A 13,522-nucleotide genomic window follows, 5' to 3' on the forward strand; every position below is an offset into this window, starting at 1 on the left:
CCCAAATTAAAATGTGACATAACTGCATAAAATCTTCTTACACCTATTTAACTGGATACAATTTCAGTTATATGTATTTCAGTTATATGTATTTCAGTTATATGTATTTCAGTTATATCTATTTCAGTTATATGTATGTATTTCTTGTACTCTTTGTTTTTGAGTCGTTGTTGTCGGATCTGGTGACATTGTCATGTGCGGCTGCTATATATGTTTATTACCTGTGGTTTTCATGGCTTTAGGCTTTATTTTAAATGTGAGTGTTTTGTTTCTGGTTTCCTTTAATAACAGAGTACACACGTGTATCCTGCGTGTTTTTTTTTTTTGTTTTTGTTTTTTAAATAAATCTGATCCATGGCTTCGTTCCACGTCATCGAACGGCGTAACGTCCGCGAGCTTTAGTTCTATTCCAGAAGTTCACAAGAATTTTATTCAGTATCTTAGCAACCATCAGCACAAGCAGGAGTTAGCAGCGTTTATAGCGATTTATAGTGATTAGTAATAGTGTTAATCCGCATGTATCAGCCGTTATAAGCGTTTATAAGCAGGGTTCGATCTTGTAGCTATTTTCTGCAACACATACGTGGTCAGTATCCTTGTAATAATTGATTGATTTGTATTTTTCTAACATTAATATTACACATACTAATATCATGACTTTATCATTCCTTTATTGTTAAATTTGTTATTATACTCAAAAGTTCTGATTCCTCTAATTTTGATGGAGAAAAATATTTGTAGTGTACTTATACTGCCTCTTTCTGTTTTAAACAGTAGGTTATTGTGTTTTTAGGCTTACTACATGTTGGAAGTCCAGATGGAGTTTTTTTTTTTTTTTTTAGCTTTTCTCCATTACTGAGCGGTGGATTAGGGATAGGGAGATTAGGGATACTGCTCCAAAAAATTAAGGGAACACTTAAGCAACACATCCTAGATAAGAATAAGATAAGAGGGCTGTGCGACTCTACAAGAAATGCCACCTTACACCATTACTGACCCACTGCCAAACCTGTCATGCTGGAGGATGTTGCAGGCAGCAGAACGTTCTCCATGGCATCTCCAGACTCTGTCACGTCCGTCACATGTGCTCAGTGTGAACCTGCTTTCATCTGTGAAGAGCACAGGGAGCCAGTGGTGGTTTTGGCAATCTTGGTGTTCTCTGGCAAATGCCAAATGTCCTGCCCGGTATTGGGCTGTAAGCACAACCCCCACCTGTGGATGTTGGGGCCTCATAACACCCTCATAAAGTCTGTTTCTGACTTTGAGCAGACACGTGTGGGATGTAGACTCGTGGGATGTCTCAAGCTACCACTAGAGTGAAAGCACTGCTAGCATTCAAAAGTGACCAAAACTTCAACCAGAAAGCATAGGAACTGAGAAGTGGTCTGTGGTCACCACCCGCAGAACCACTCCTTTATTGACTTGGAGTTACATTGTGTTGTTTAAGTGTTCCCTTTATATATATATATATATATATATATATATATATATATATATATATATATATATATATATATATATATATATATATATATATATATATAGCAGTATAGATAGATACATAGATAGATACATAGATAGAAAATAAATAAAATTTGATTTTGTTTTTCTTTAGTCAAAATGAACTCTGATTCCATGATGTCTACACTGTATGTGGGTGATCTGCACCCTAAGGTGACAAAGCCCATGATTAAGGAGAAATTTAGTGCTGCAGGATTCATTCACTCCATCCATCTCTGCAGGGACAGAAAGACGGGCTCCTCCCTCGGCTATGCTTTTGTCAACTTCAAACATCGAGCTGATGGTAATATACACCATACAGAATACAGGAGAACGCAGTTTTTTTTAATAATATTTCTGCATTTCATTGTCAGCTTATAGACTACATAAGGCTAGCTGTGTAGTGTCTATATTATCTTACTGCTTTATTACCTGAATATGGTTAAGTTACTGTACAGTGTGTGCCTTATGACCCACATTTATTTATTTACTTAGATGTGAGATTGAGTGAATTAATTACCAAGACATTTTTTTCATACTATATAACTAGTATTTGTTATGGAAATGAATTTGCTGTAATTTATTTCCATTCCCTCAGCTGAGCGAGCACTGGAAATGTTCAATTTTGAAACTCTTATGGGGCGGCCCATGCGTGTCAAGTGGTCTCTGAAGAACAACTGCCTTGGAAAACTGATCATCAAAAACCTGGACAAGTCTGTTGACATCTTGACCATTTTTGACACCTTCTCCAGATTTGGGAAGGTCCTGTCATGCAAGGTTCGTGATTTGAACTGTTTAGATCTGAAAGACCTCTGTGTAGCATGGTTATCATGTTGTTTTTAAATAGCAAAATCCTGCAATTCTGTTTGACATGAATTCTGTGTGTTGTTCTGACTTGTCTCTCCTGAAGGTTGCTAATGAGAAGGGTTCAAAAGGGTTTGGCTTTGTCCAGTTTGAGTCTGAGGAGGCAGCGAGTAGGGCACGGAAGAATCTCAACGGCAAATATCTGAAAAACTGCAAAGTGTAAGCCCAGTGTAATTTACTAAATTTTACTAACAGCCTGGGTTCAAATTGAGATTTTTTAAATACCTCAATCCATTTGATGAAAATGTAAAGTTACTCTGGATAAGGGCATCTGCCAAATGGCGTAAATGATGTTTATTAAAATCCTAATATTGTTAAAACAAATGTTCTGCATGACTATATGATGGCATTTAAGTTAACTTCATGTTGTACTTTTGCTGTTTATGGCATAAAGACTAACAGCAGTGTTTAGATAAAGACTTTCAGAACAGTGTTTATGTTCAGGTTCATTGAGCGCTTTAAGCCCCATGAGGAGCACAAGGCAGAGGAGATGAACAGCAAGCAGGTGCATGTGGGCCAAGAGCAGACTAAAGAAGACCCACCACAATCAGAAGACTGAACAGGTAAACACAGGATGTTTAATGAAACCTGCTCAAGTGCTGATAATCGCTGATTTGATACACGGCAATATTTTGCAACACAAGCAGGCTGTGTAGCCTAAACCACTTTGCATTTCTCTTTTAGGAAACGCTGAATAGGTTCTTTAATGACAGCAGCAAGAAGAAGAGCAGGAACTGAAATCTTCTATAAGTAAACATTGTACATATCGTAAAAGATGCCTTTGTTACATCATATTTGGTTTACTGTAACTCTGTTCTTTTTGGTTTGCCTTCAGAAATTCTTCCTAAACTTCAACTAGTACAGAACTCTGTTGCCTGCATTATTACACAAACTCCTTCTATCGATCATATACTTCTGCTAACCTGCTCACCACACCATCAGCTCGACTGTCCACCATGGGGGTTAGAGCATTCAGTTGCTCTGCTTCCAGAGACATAGCCTCTTTAACAACCTTTAAATCCAGACTCAAAACTCACATGATTAGAAATGCATTTTATATTTGAACTGAGTTTGAAAGGCATAAAATTTTTATCATGTATAAATAAAATGAATTATTATTGTTACTATATTAAAGTGGTCTGGATTATTGTCTTTTTTATTGAGTGTATAAAAAAGAGAAGAATGAAACAACTGAGAATGAAAACCTTGAAAATCTTTAACTAAAGTTGATGTGCAAACAAATATAAATAAATTACTATTTTTATATTAGTAGTTTGGGGGCTTACTTATTAGTAAGTTTTCCTTACATCTCCAGGGGATTGATGCATTTGTCCCCCGTTTGTGTGTTGAGTCTGCAGGTTCTCATTGTGGTTTCCTCTAGTTTCCTCCACAATCCAAAAAATGACTTGTAGGCTGATTGGCAACTATAAATTGTCAGTAGTGTACTAAATAATTTTAGTGTCTTAAATGTCACTTAAAAAAATTAAATTAGCATTTTGTTTATATTTTATTCTGCAGCTTAAAAGATGAGATGCCTATACAGTTGTGATATCCTTATTTATTATATACTGGTACTGAAAATGGCTAGATTGTAAAGCTATATGGAATCGTTTTCAGACCTATGAATCAAATATTTAATGTTTAATAATGTTTAATATTTATTTTATTTTTTTCTAGAATAAAGCAAGAGTCAGATGATAAGGTTATCGTAAATAAAACGATTTAGAAGTGTTTAATTAACACTTCTGTATTTAATGTATTTAATTAAAGACAACTCTTTCAACTCTCTGATCTGAGAGCTCGTGTAAGACATAAATCTGTGGTTAAAATAAAGAACACCAGATGGCAGTGTTGGGTTGCTGTTCCTGGTTATTAATCTACGGTGTCTAGCAAGTGAATATACTGCTGATAGAGGAGCTCAGGAACTGTTTCTTTCATCTGTTCTTTTTTTAACACGCCAGACACATTATACTTTACTATGAATATTATTATTACTATTATTATTATTATTAATATTTTTTTAGTATCATATATGTTAAGCTTTAGTATTTTATATTGTTGAAATTAAATAATTAATGTGTACCTATAAAAGTGCATAAGACCATTATTAGTTATGCGCTTTTAATAAGCGCTATAAATAAGTAGTCCTGCATAATGTATAAGACCTTATTGTGTTCCTGCAGTTGGACTGATGCCCAAAGAGAGTGATTTTTCTTTTTGAATCACACACACACACACACACACACACACACACACACACACACACACACACACACACACACACACACACACACACACACACACACACACACACACACACACACCTGTTCTCTTTCATTGTTGTCACTCTAGAACCTGATCTTTCTCTAACTGTGGTATTGATGGCTTAATTTTCAGGATGGTCTGATAGAAGGCCATGTTGGAGAGGTGCAGTCATGCTGAGGCAACACTGCAGTACTGTAGGTCGGGATGGCAGCCAGACTGAACCCTGCGACCTCCCCATGCCAAACTTGGAGCTCTTAGCTTACACTGCACTGCGCTGCTCTGCTGAAAATCCTGAAATCATGCCAAGATTGAGGAGAACAGAGAGGAGGGACGAATGACTAAAGCAAGAAACTACACAAAATAGCGATGGCTATGTTTTGTTAAAGTGTATATGTGGGCTTTATGAATCAGCCATGTTTTATGGTGGATGGAAAAGTTGTTTCCTATTTTATTTATTTATAGATAAAAATGAGGACAGACACATGCCATATGATGTGGTTTTGACTCCGGTTATTATCACAACCCTTTTCCACTAACAAGGTGCAAGTTCTTCACCATTAAAAAAAAAAGTTGAAACCCATTTTAGACAGCAGTATATCAAGACATTAACACGTCTGTAAAATATTGTTGGAGAATTAATGAATCAATAACAATGACGCAATAATCTAAACAGAAGCTGCAATGCTGATATTAACTCCATATTAAATCCAAAAAAACTCTGGATTTTCAGAATTGTTGTCAATGGGGAAACTGTTCTCAAAGCTACAAATGCGATGTTGTTTTATTATAGTGTGCCACAACTAATGGAAACCTTTTAACAATGTTTTCTGCTGAGTCCAGTATGAACCAATACCATGTTTGGTGGAAAAGGGGTGTCAGAGTGCTCTGATGGTGGAATGCTGTTCAGTGGAGTTGAACAGGATGAGAAGGGGCATCTTGAGTAGGTTCAGTCTTTGTGTCCTTGTCTGCTCTCACTTCTTCACCTTGCCCTGTGCAGCCACAGCCTCCATGGCCTTGCGCACAGTCTCCTCATCCCCAAGAAATTGCATGGGTTTCACAGGCTTCAGGTCCTTGTCCAGCTCATAGACAATAGGAATGCCAGTGGGCAAGTTTAACTCCATTATAGCTGCATCAGACATACCTAGCAAGGAAGAAAGGAAACAGGTAGAAAAGACAAAAGGTGACCTCTGATCTAAATTACTGTGTATTATTGGTGTCAGTCTAACTAAAGAAAGGCAAAACAAAACAGTATTTTAAGGACAGTGTGGTTTAAACTCTAACATCTGAATGTCCCATGACCTTCCTACTGTAAGTCACTGCACTGAATTAGCATAATAGAAAATAGTCTAAAGGGAAACTAGCATCATTGCAATCAGGTGAAAACCAGGGAACATTACAGTAAATGGGCTAGCATGTACTACCATTAACGTAAGTACAATAACTAATCTATTATTATAGCAAACAGTTTTAGCCATGAACTAACATTAATAAACTATTAGACATGTCAGGATCTAACATTAGAGAAAACAGGATAACTAATTAATTATAGTATTATAGTATAGTATAGTTTCTATAGTATTATAGAAAACAATGTAAATATGCTAACCTAAGCCCTAGCAGTATAGTAAACAGTTAACATTGTAGTAAACTGCTATTATATAAACTAATATTACTATATTTAACAAATAAATTAGCATTATAGTGAACAAACTGCAATTAATATAAACAGGTTAAATAACTAATGTAAAGAGCTTCGGTTAATGAAACAAATAGGCTAAATTCATTACAGTAATGCAATTTATACCACAGTTATACAGTAACTACAATAGTCTGAATGTGAACAAATGAAACTTCTGTTGTTATAAAATACAGCTAATTTACTGTTGAACATTTTCTTGAATGATTTCCTACATTCACAAACTTCTACAAACTTTCTATAAATGACACAGAATAACATTTTCTCAAATGAAAGTGTTGTATTGTGTTTAGTTAAAATTTCAAATCCTAACGTGCTAATATAATCTTTCTGAGGTTGGGTGTGATGTTTTAAGATCACTCCTAACCATTCCTGGCCCTTTCTTATCCCTCAGGAATGACTGGGTGAAGCTCAGCTGATGGAGAATGTAAGACCTTTCTACAGAAAGGTCGCAGCTGTAATGAGAATCTAGCTTGTGGCCTTTTCCTCTGTGTGTAAGGGGGGACTATTATTAGACACAGAATCATCTGCGAATGTAAAAGCCTTGTGGTCAGGCTTCCAGTTTGTCCTACGTGTGAGTGTATTCAGGGTGAAATTGTATGAAACTCACCCTCTAAGTGCTTGACAATACCACGCAGGCTGTTTCCATGGGCCGCAATGAGGACGTTCTTGCCGGCTTTGATATCAGGGACAATGACCTCATTCCAGAAAGGCAAGGCACGTGCAATGGTGTCCTTCAGACTCTCACAGGTTGGCAGCTCACCTTCCTTCATACCCTTATAGCGCCTAGACTGGTGGTACAATATCAACCTGGAGTCATGATGCATGATACTTTTCTAAAACTTGTGCAAAATATCTGTATAAATATGGGTAATTAAGCAATTTCCACATTACAGTGTCATATTACTGAGTTGCATATTACTGAGTCTTTAGTGTTGAGAAATAAAATTTTTTAAACATCATTGTCCTACCTCACTGATGATCTTGTGGTAAGGATGGTCTTTATCCATGGGTGGAGGTGGGATGTCAAATGAGCGTCTCCAGATCTTGACCTGCTCCTCTCCATGTTTGGCTGCCGTCTCTGCCTTGTTCAAGCCAGTCAATCCACCATAGTGACGTTCGTTCAGGCGCCAAGTTCTCACCACAGGCAGCCACATCTGGTCTGTGCCTTCCATGATGGTCCACAAGGTCTTGATGGCACGCTTCAGCACAGAGGTATAGCAAATGTCAAACTTAAGGCCTGCATCCTTGACGGCTAGAGCACCACGCTTGGCCTCCTCCACTCCCTTCTCACTGAGATCTGCATCAAACCAGCCACAGAAGCGGTTCTCCTGGTTCCAGCTGCTCTCTCCATGCCGCACGATGACCAGACGATGGACAGCAGTCATAATGAATGTGCTTTAGATTTGTTTCACCAAACCCGTGAGATGCAGCCTTTCTTGCTGTAGCGTGCACACACAGACACACTGTAACAGTCAGCTTGGGAGCCCTGAGTGTAAAGCTGAACTCTTTTTATAGCATAGTGGAATGTGAAGCTGTGTGGAGTCCTAAGATCACCTGCTATGAACCAATGAGAACAGTTCGACCTCTAGATAGACAGGCAGGATAAGCTAGTCAGATTGGGGCTTTTGAAGATGGGTGGTTTGTCTGCTGGCTCTTAGGGCAAAGGTCATCTTTAGTTTCAAAATAGCAACATGACTTTTAAACTGAGAGCTGGGGAATAAATTTGCAAATATCAGAGATAGCCTCATAGGGTTTCATTAGACTTCTGGGAAAAATATTGTTTCAAAAAACTCTTTAAGGTTTTGAGAGATCATTCAATACAAATTAACTTGAGCAGTTCAGTCCACTATTACAAAACATCATGTGAAAAAGTCTGTAATTTTACACTTACTATGTCAAAACACAAATATTATACCAATGCACTGCGCACTGTCAGAAAATCAGCATGAAAGCAAGAATTACTTTTCCAAAATCAGACTGACAAAATTAGTCTGCCATGACATAAATAGTGTCAATATCCAGCAACCCAAAAGATAACCTAGGAGATGCTGTGTTTGACCAATACACCTTGTATAACCCAGGAAATGGCATTATTTTGTATACCATTTATGGATTTTAGTCTTAAGTAATATAAATGTATGGCATAGGAATGCCAGGTAACTCTAGGATTGTAGGTAAAGGAGGCAGAGGACTAAGCAGAATGCAGACCTCATAATGGCACTTGTGGGCCTCAGAAGAAGACCTCTGGAATCTCCAGTGAGAGACGTAGAAATCAATTTTAGCACAACATGATCATTATTATTGGAGCTAACTAACTAGTGCAGCCGAAAATTAAAAGACTGCATCCACATCTCTGGTTAGGTTCTTGTTTATTTCTTTTGATGCAATACTCATGCTAACCAGCAGAGGGAGTCACATGCCATGTAAAAAGAATATCACTGTATAAGCTTTGTCTAACCCAGTGATAGTGCTTAATTCTGTACCACAGAGATTACAGTCTGACTGCAGAAATACATTACACTTAACAGCACAATGCAGCACAATGCATAACTAACCACAGTTCAGTACATGTAGTTAATATTGTTTTTTTCATATTGGTTATTTTTGGTTTGCTGTGCTGTATACAGTTCATAAACTTTGAGAACAAATGAAACACTATATATTTTTCTTGAACACATGTTGATATGTTATTGCTTATTCTAAGAAAGTGGATTATTTAGTGTCCATGGTTTGTATCTATTCAAATCTGTAATAAAATAGAAGCACAGAATGGTCTATAATGTCTTGGTATGTTGAAGCATTACAATTTCCCATCATTGGAACTAAGGGTTGAGCCCAAACTTGTTCCATCATGACACTGATCCTGTGAACAAAACAAGGTCCATATGGTTGTCAACACAGACGAAATTGAGTGTCCTGAACAGAGCCCTGACCTCAACAGCCTGAACACCTTTGGGATAAGTTGGGATGGTTGACTGTGTGTCAGATCTTCTCACCCTACATAAGTGCTCAATATCATTAATACTCTTGTAGCTAAATGAGGACAAATCCCCACAGCCATGCTCTAAATCTAGTGGAAAGGAGAGGTTATTATACTAGCAAATCCAGAATGGGATTCTGCTCATAGGGGTATGATGGTCAGGTGTCCACATACTTTTGGCCATATAGTCTTATTCACTTGGATGTCTTGGACTCAAAATGAAAACTTTTCAAAATGTAAATAGTATTGAATAATGCAAACAACAGCAACAGCAACAACAATAATAATAGCAATAATAAAAAAATGTATGATAATTCTCTAAACCTGTACCGTCTTGCACCACTCTTACTCTTTCATGGTGCTTGTTTCTCCACACACCCTATTTATTGCCCCTCCCATACCCTCTCTCTCTTCATCTCTCTCTCTCTCTCTCTCTCTCTCTCTCTCTCTCTCTCTCTCTCTCTCTCTCTCTCTCTCTCTCTCTTCCTCCCTCTCTCTCCTTCAGTGGATTCTGCATAGTCAGAGAATAGAAAAGCGATTGCGTCAGACCTGCTCTTCCTGACTATAAAAGCAGTCGGGACTGCAGCAGAGACAGCAGTGTCTCGCTCTGCTAGCTGTGAGAAGAAGAAATAGACAGAGCTAGTTCTCCTTGAAGCCATGAGTGGTATTGGTTTTGATCCTTACTACACCTCCTCATACAAGCGCTGGTATGTGGAGAGTGCACCCCCACGTCCGGCGACACGGACCCGCTCCCGCACCGTGTACTCCAGCCATTCGACTCCGCTGTCCTCAGCTCGGCTCCACTACAGCTCTCCTGGTCGCGTCTCCTCCTCCTCCTCCTTGTTTATGAGCAGTGCTGCCCACCCTCTGGAGTTGGACCTGAGCCAGGCAGCACAGGTGAGCTCTGATCTCAGAGCGGTACGCACTCAGGAGAAGGCCCAGCTGCAGGAGCTCAATGATCGCTTTGCTGGCTTCATTGAGCGTGTCCATGAGCTTGAGCAGCAGAACCGAGCCCTTGAGGCTGAGCTGCTTCTGCTGAGGCAGAGGCACAGTGAGCCATCCTGCCTGCGTGCCCTGTATGAGCAAGAAGCTCGTGTTCTCCGAGCCGCTGTGGATGAGGCTGAACATGAGAAGCAGGCTGCAATGAGCAGAAGAGAGCACTTGGAAGAAATGCTGAGGTCCCTGCAGAAGCAGTACGATGACGAGTCCCTGGAACGTGAGAACTCTGAAGCCAGGCTCATGGATGCACGAAAAGAGGCTGATGAGCAAGCTCTTACTCAGCTGGAACTGGAGAAGAGAGTGGGTGTACTTTTGGATGAGCTGACCTTCCTCAAGAAGCTCCATGAGGGAGAGATCTCTGAGCTGCAAGTGCAGCTCCAGTATGGTGCCCAAATAGCCATTGAAACCGAGACCACCAAGCCCGACCTGTCCAGTGCCCTACGTGACATCCGGGCACAGTATGAGAGGCTGGCAGCACGCAACATGCAGGCTGCAGAAGACTGGTACCGTGGGAAAATGGGACATCTGACAGAGACCGTGGCCCACCACACCAGCGCTGTGAGAACGTCCAAGGATGAAGCAGGCGACTACCGGCGACAGCTGCAGGCACGCATCCTGGAAATAGATGCCTGCAAGGGTATTAATGAATCATTGGAGAAACAGCTGAGAGAAGTGGAGGATAAGCAGAGTGCAGAAATCACAGCAATGCAGGTTTGTCAATATCTTTAATGGTTAAAACAAATTAAATTATTTAAAACAATGTAAAGCTCCAGTAGTATGTTCATAACATTTCATAGTTTGTTTATAACATTTCACATAGCAAACTGATCATTGCTTTGTAATAAAGGGTCATGTAATAAATGGCTAATTAGGCCTTTACATGTCCTACAGGACACAATCAATGAGCTTGACAATGAACTCAGAGCCACTAAAGGTGAAATGGCCAGGTACCTTAAAGAGTACCAAGATCTCCTTAATGTCAAGATGGCACTAGATATTGAAATAGCTGCATACAGGTAAGAAAAAACAACAGACAGTATATTTATAATTGTATATTTTACATCTAATAAGATAATTAATGGCCTATTCTCATGATGCTCACTCCTAACAGGAAGCTCTTGGAGGGTGAGGAATCTCGTCTCAGTGCCGGCATGGCAGGAAGTCTGGCCAGCTCCTACTCAATTGCTCCTTCCTATTCACGTGCCTTTTCTGTCCAGACAAGTATGACCTCCGCTGCCCCCTATCTGTTCAGCTCTCGCATGATGACTTCCACCCTCTCTGCAGAACCATCTAAGGAGGAAGAGGAAGAGGAGGAGGAAGAAGAAAAGGAAGAGGAAGAAGAGGAAAAGGAAGAAGTAAAGGAAGAAGAAGCAGAAGAAGAAGAAGAAGAAAAGACAGAGGAGAAGGAAGAAGAGGAGGGGGGTGAAGCAAAAGATGAAGAAGAAGAGAAACAAGAGGGTAAGCTAGCATTTTAGACTTTTCTTTTTCTGATGTCAGTATATGTTATTAGATAATGTCTGTTTTGCAGAAGAAGAAGAGGAGGCGGCAGAGAAGGAAGAAAAGGAAGGAGGTGAAGAAGAGGAGCAAGAAGGAGGAGAAGATGCTGCACAGGTGGAGGAGGAAGAGGGTGGTGAGAAGGAAGGAGAAGAGGAAGAGGCCAAGAAAGATGAGGAAAAAGGGGATGAGAAGGTTGAGGCTGAGACAGACTCAGGAAAAGATAAGGAGGATAGTAAGGCAGCTGAGCCAGATAAGGAGGAACCTGAGACAAAACCTAAACCAACTAAAGAAAAAGTCAAAGAGGAGCCAGAGAAAGCTAAACCCAAAGAAGCAGAAAAACCAAAAGCAAAAGATGAAGGTGAAACTAAAGCTGTGGGAAAGCAAGAACCAGAAAAGCAGGAAGAGGAAACAGATAAACCCAAAGCAAAGAAGTAAAGAAATCTCAGGTAGCCTGCACGTATTTACCCTCAGTTCTCTGATGATGGCGCCGAATCCAAAGTGCAATGAAATGATGTCTTGCATATAGAATCAGCTATAACTGCTTTGAAAGCAAACTACTGCACTATAGTTATGAATATAAACTGTGCTAAATGTGAAAAAGTGAAATGTTGCTGCAAGTGCAATAAATCTATGCCTCTATAACATCATTAAGACTCTCTCATTATTTCTGTATTTGCCTTCTGTGTGTGATATTCTGTTCCAATCTTAAAATCTAATTCTTCAAGGTTCAGGTTCTTGGTCCGACTCTGTCCTTCAGCTCCAGTGTTATGCTCATTATGCATAATATTATATTCACTCCAATCCGTAACACCGGTTTCCATTTGTGAAAAATGTTCAGTACAGTATTTATTTTGTTATTTAAGTTATTTCATGCCCTGTGATGGGTTGGCACTCCGTCCAGGGTGTATCCTACCTTCATGCCCGATGACGCCTGAGATAGGTAGTTGAGATGAGCTAGCTCGGATAAGCGGTAGAAAATGAATGAATAAATGAATGAATGAATGAATGAATGAATGAATGAATGAATGAATGAATGAATGAACGAATGAAAGTTATTTCGTTACATCACAAGATGTATTTTATGTCTTATTAACTTCAAGAGAGGGAAAAACAAGCTGGTAAGAGAACAAATGTTTATAGCTGTATTATGTAAATGATAGCAGGAAATAACTATAGCAAAATGTAATAAAAATGATTTCCTTACTAAAAAAACCTTCATCTCTTGTAGTCAAGATGTGATGGAAAAAATAGCACATGGCCATTAGCCAATAATTTCACACTATTGCAAGGACTGTTGCTGAGGTGGATGCGGCATTTTATTTCTCTTTCATAAAAAAAGGACATTAAGTAAAATTCAGTGTCGCTGATAATAACAAATGATCATGTTTTATTTATGACCTTTATAAAGATATAGATTTGCAAATGTATGACGTGTACAACTAATAACTGTAAGACTTTTTTTAATAACACACACACACACACACACACACACACACACACACACACACACACACACACACACACACACACACACACCACTGTTACGAATTCTCAGTATACCCTCCTCCCACCACACAGTTATTTTTTAATAACTTTCACATAAAGCACCCACTAATATTCACATCATTATTTATTTATTTTTTTAAGTGTTGTGTTCCCACAATTTTACCAATTCCTTTTTCCTCTTTTTGTATATGTTTTGTGTAGTAAACATTCCT

General features: G+C 39.1%; 3 protein-coding genes across 4 annotated transcripts; 2 read left to right on the forward strand and 1 right to left on the reverse strand.

Annotated features, from left to right (window-relative positions):
- Positions 1-426: 426 nt before the first annotated feature.
- LOC113638638 (polyadenylate-binding protein 1-like 2) lies at positions 427-3,498 on the forward strand. 2 transcript variants are annotated; one of them, XR_007139037.1, is made up of 7 exons: positions 427-586; positions 1,616-1,804; positions 2,099-2,277; positions 2,411-2,523; positions 2,809-2,927; positions 3,049-3,114; positions 3,200-3,498. XR_007139037.1 is itself a non-coding variant. In XM_027139994.2 (6 exons), the coding sequence occupies exons 2-5, from the start codon at positions 1,621-1,623 to the stop codon at positions 2,921-2,923; spliced, it is 591 nt and encodes a 196-aa protein (XP_026995795.1). In that variant the 5' UTR covers positions 427-586; positions 1,616-1,620; the 3' UTR covers positions 2,924-2,927; positions 3,049-3,498. The 2 variants fall into 2 exon arrangements, 1 of the variants encoding a protein (XP_026995795.1); XM_027139994.2 differs by having other exon boundaries at positions 3,049-3,498.
- Positions 3,499-5,119: 1,621 nt separating this feature from the next.
- pgam2 (phosphoglycerate mutase 2 (muscle)) lies at positions 5,120-7,831 on the reverse strand. The gene is made up of 3 exons (XM_027139869.2): positions 7,297-7,831; positions 6,936-7,116; positions 5,120-5,770 (listed from the first exon to the last, which is right to left on the reverse strand). The coding sequence occupies exons 1-3, from the start codon at positions 7,711-7,713 to the stop codon at positions 5,601-5,603; spliced, it is 768 nt and encodes a 255-aa protein (XP_026995670.1). The 5' UTR covers positions 7,714-7,831; the 3' UTR covers positions 5,120-5,600.
- Positions 7,832-9,845: 2,014 nt separating this feature from the next.
- On the forward strand, positions 9,846-12,451 carry nefla (neurofilament light chain a). Its single transcript, XM_047805959.1, has 4 exons — positions 9,846-11,018; positions 11,199-11,323; positions 11,419-11,765; positions 11,818-12,451. The coding sequence occupies exons 1-4, from the start codon at positions 9,966-9,968 to the stop codon at positions 12,237-12,239; spliced, it is 1,947 nt and encodes a 648-aa protein (XP_047661915.1). The 5' UTR covers positions 9,846-9,965; the 3' UTR covers positions 12,240-12,451.
- The last annotated feature ends 1,071 nt before the right edge of the window (positions 12,452-13,522 follow it).

The sequence above is a fragment of the Tachysurus fulvidraco genome, chromosome 21 (genome assembly GCF_022655615.1).
Source record: "Tachysurus fulvidraco isolate hzauxx_2018 chromosome 21, HZAU_PFXX_2.0, whole genome shotgun sequence".
Taxonomy (NCBI): Eukaryota; Metazoa; Chordata; class Actinopteri; order Siluriformes; family Bagridae; genus Tachysurus; species Tachysurus fulvidraco.

What these genes read in the sequence shown, in the direction of transcription:
- LOC113638638 (XM_027139994.2), top strand. Translation starts at nt 1,621, where the DNA reads ATGAACTCTGATTCCATGATGTCTACACTGTATGTGGGTGATCTGCAC. An exon ending in GGAAGGTCCTGTCATGCAAG is followed by an intron (nt 2,278 to 2,410) that starts GTTCGTGATTTG and finishes TCTCTCCTGAAG; the next exon opens with GTTGCTAATGAGAAGGGTTC. An exon ending in TATCTGAAAAACTGCAAAGT is followed by an intron (nt 2,524 to 2,808) that starts GTAAGCCCAGTG and finishes GTTTATGTTCAG; the next exon opens with GTTCATTGAGCGCTTTAAGC.
- pgam2 (XM_027139869.2), bottom strand. Translation starts at nt 7,713, where the DNA reads ATGACTGCTGTCCATCGTCTGGTCATCGTGCGGCATGGAGAGAGCAGC. An exon ending in ACCACAAGATCATCAGTGAG is followed by an intron (nt 7,117 to 7,296) that starts GTAGGACAATGA and finishes TTGTACCACCAG; the next exon opens with TCTAGGCGCTATAAGGGTAT. An exon ending in TATTGTCAAGCACTTAGAGG is followed by an intron (nt 5,771 to 6,935) that starts GTGAGTTTCATA and finishes CTTCCTTGCTAG; the next exon opens with GTATGTCTGATGCAGCTATA.
- nefla (XM_047805959.1), top strand. Translation starts at nt 9,966, where the DNA reads ATGAGTGGTATTGGTTTTGATCCTTACTACACCTCCTCATACAAGCGC. An exon ending in CAGAAATCACAGCAATGCAG is followed by an intron (nt 11,019 to 11,198) that starts GTTTGTCAATAT and finishes CATGTCCTACAG; the next exon opens with GACACAATCAATGAGCTTGA. An exon ending in AGAAGAAGAGAAACAAGAGG is followed by an intron (nt 11,766 to 11,817) that starts GTAAGCTAGCAT and finishes ATATGTTATTAG; the next exon opens with ATAATGTCTGTTTTGCAGAA.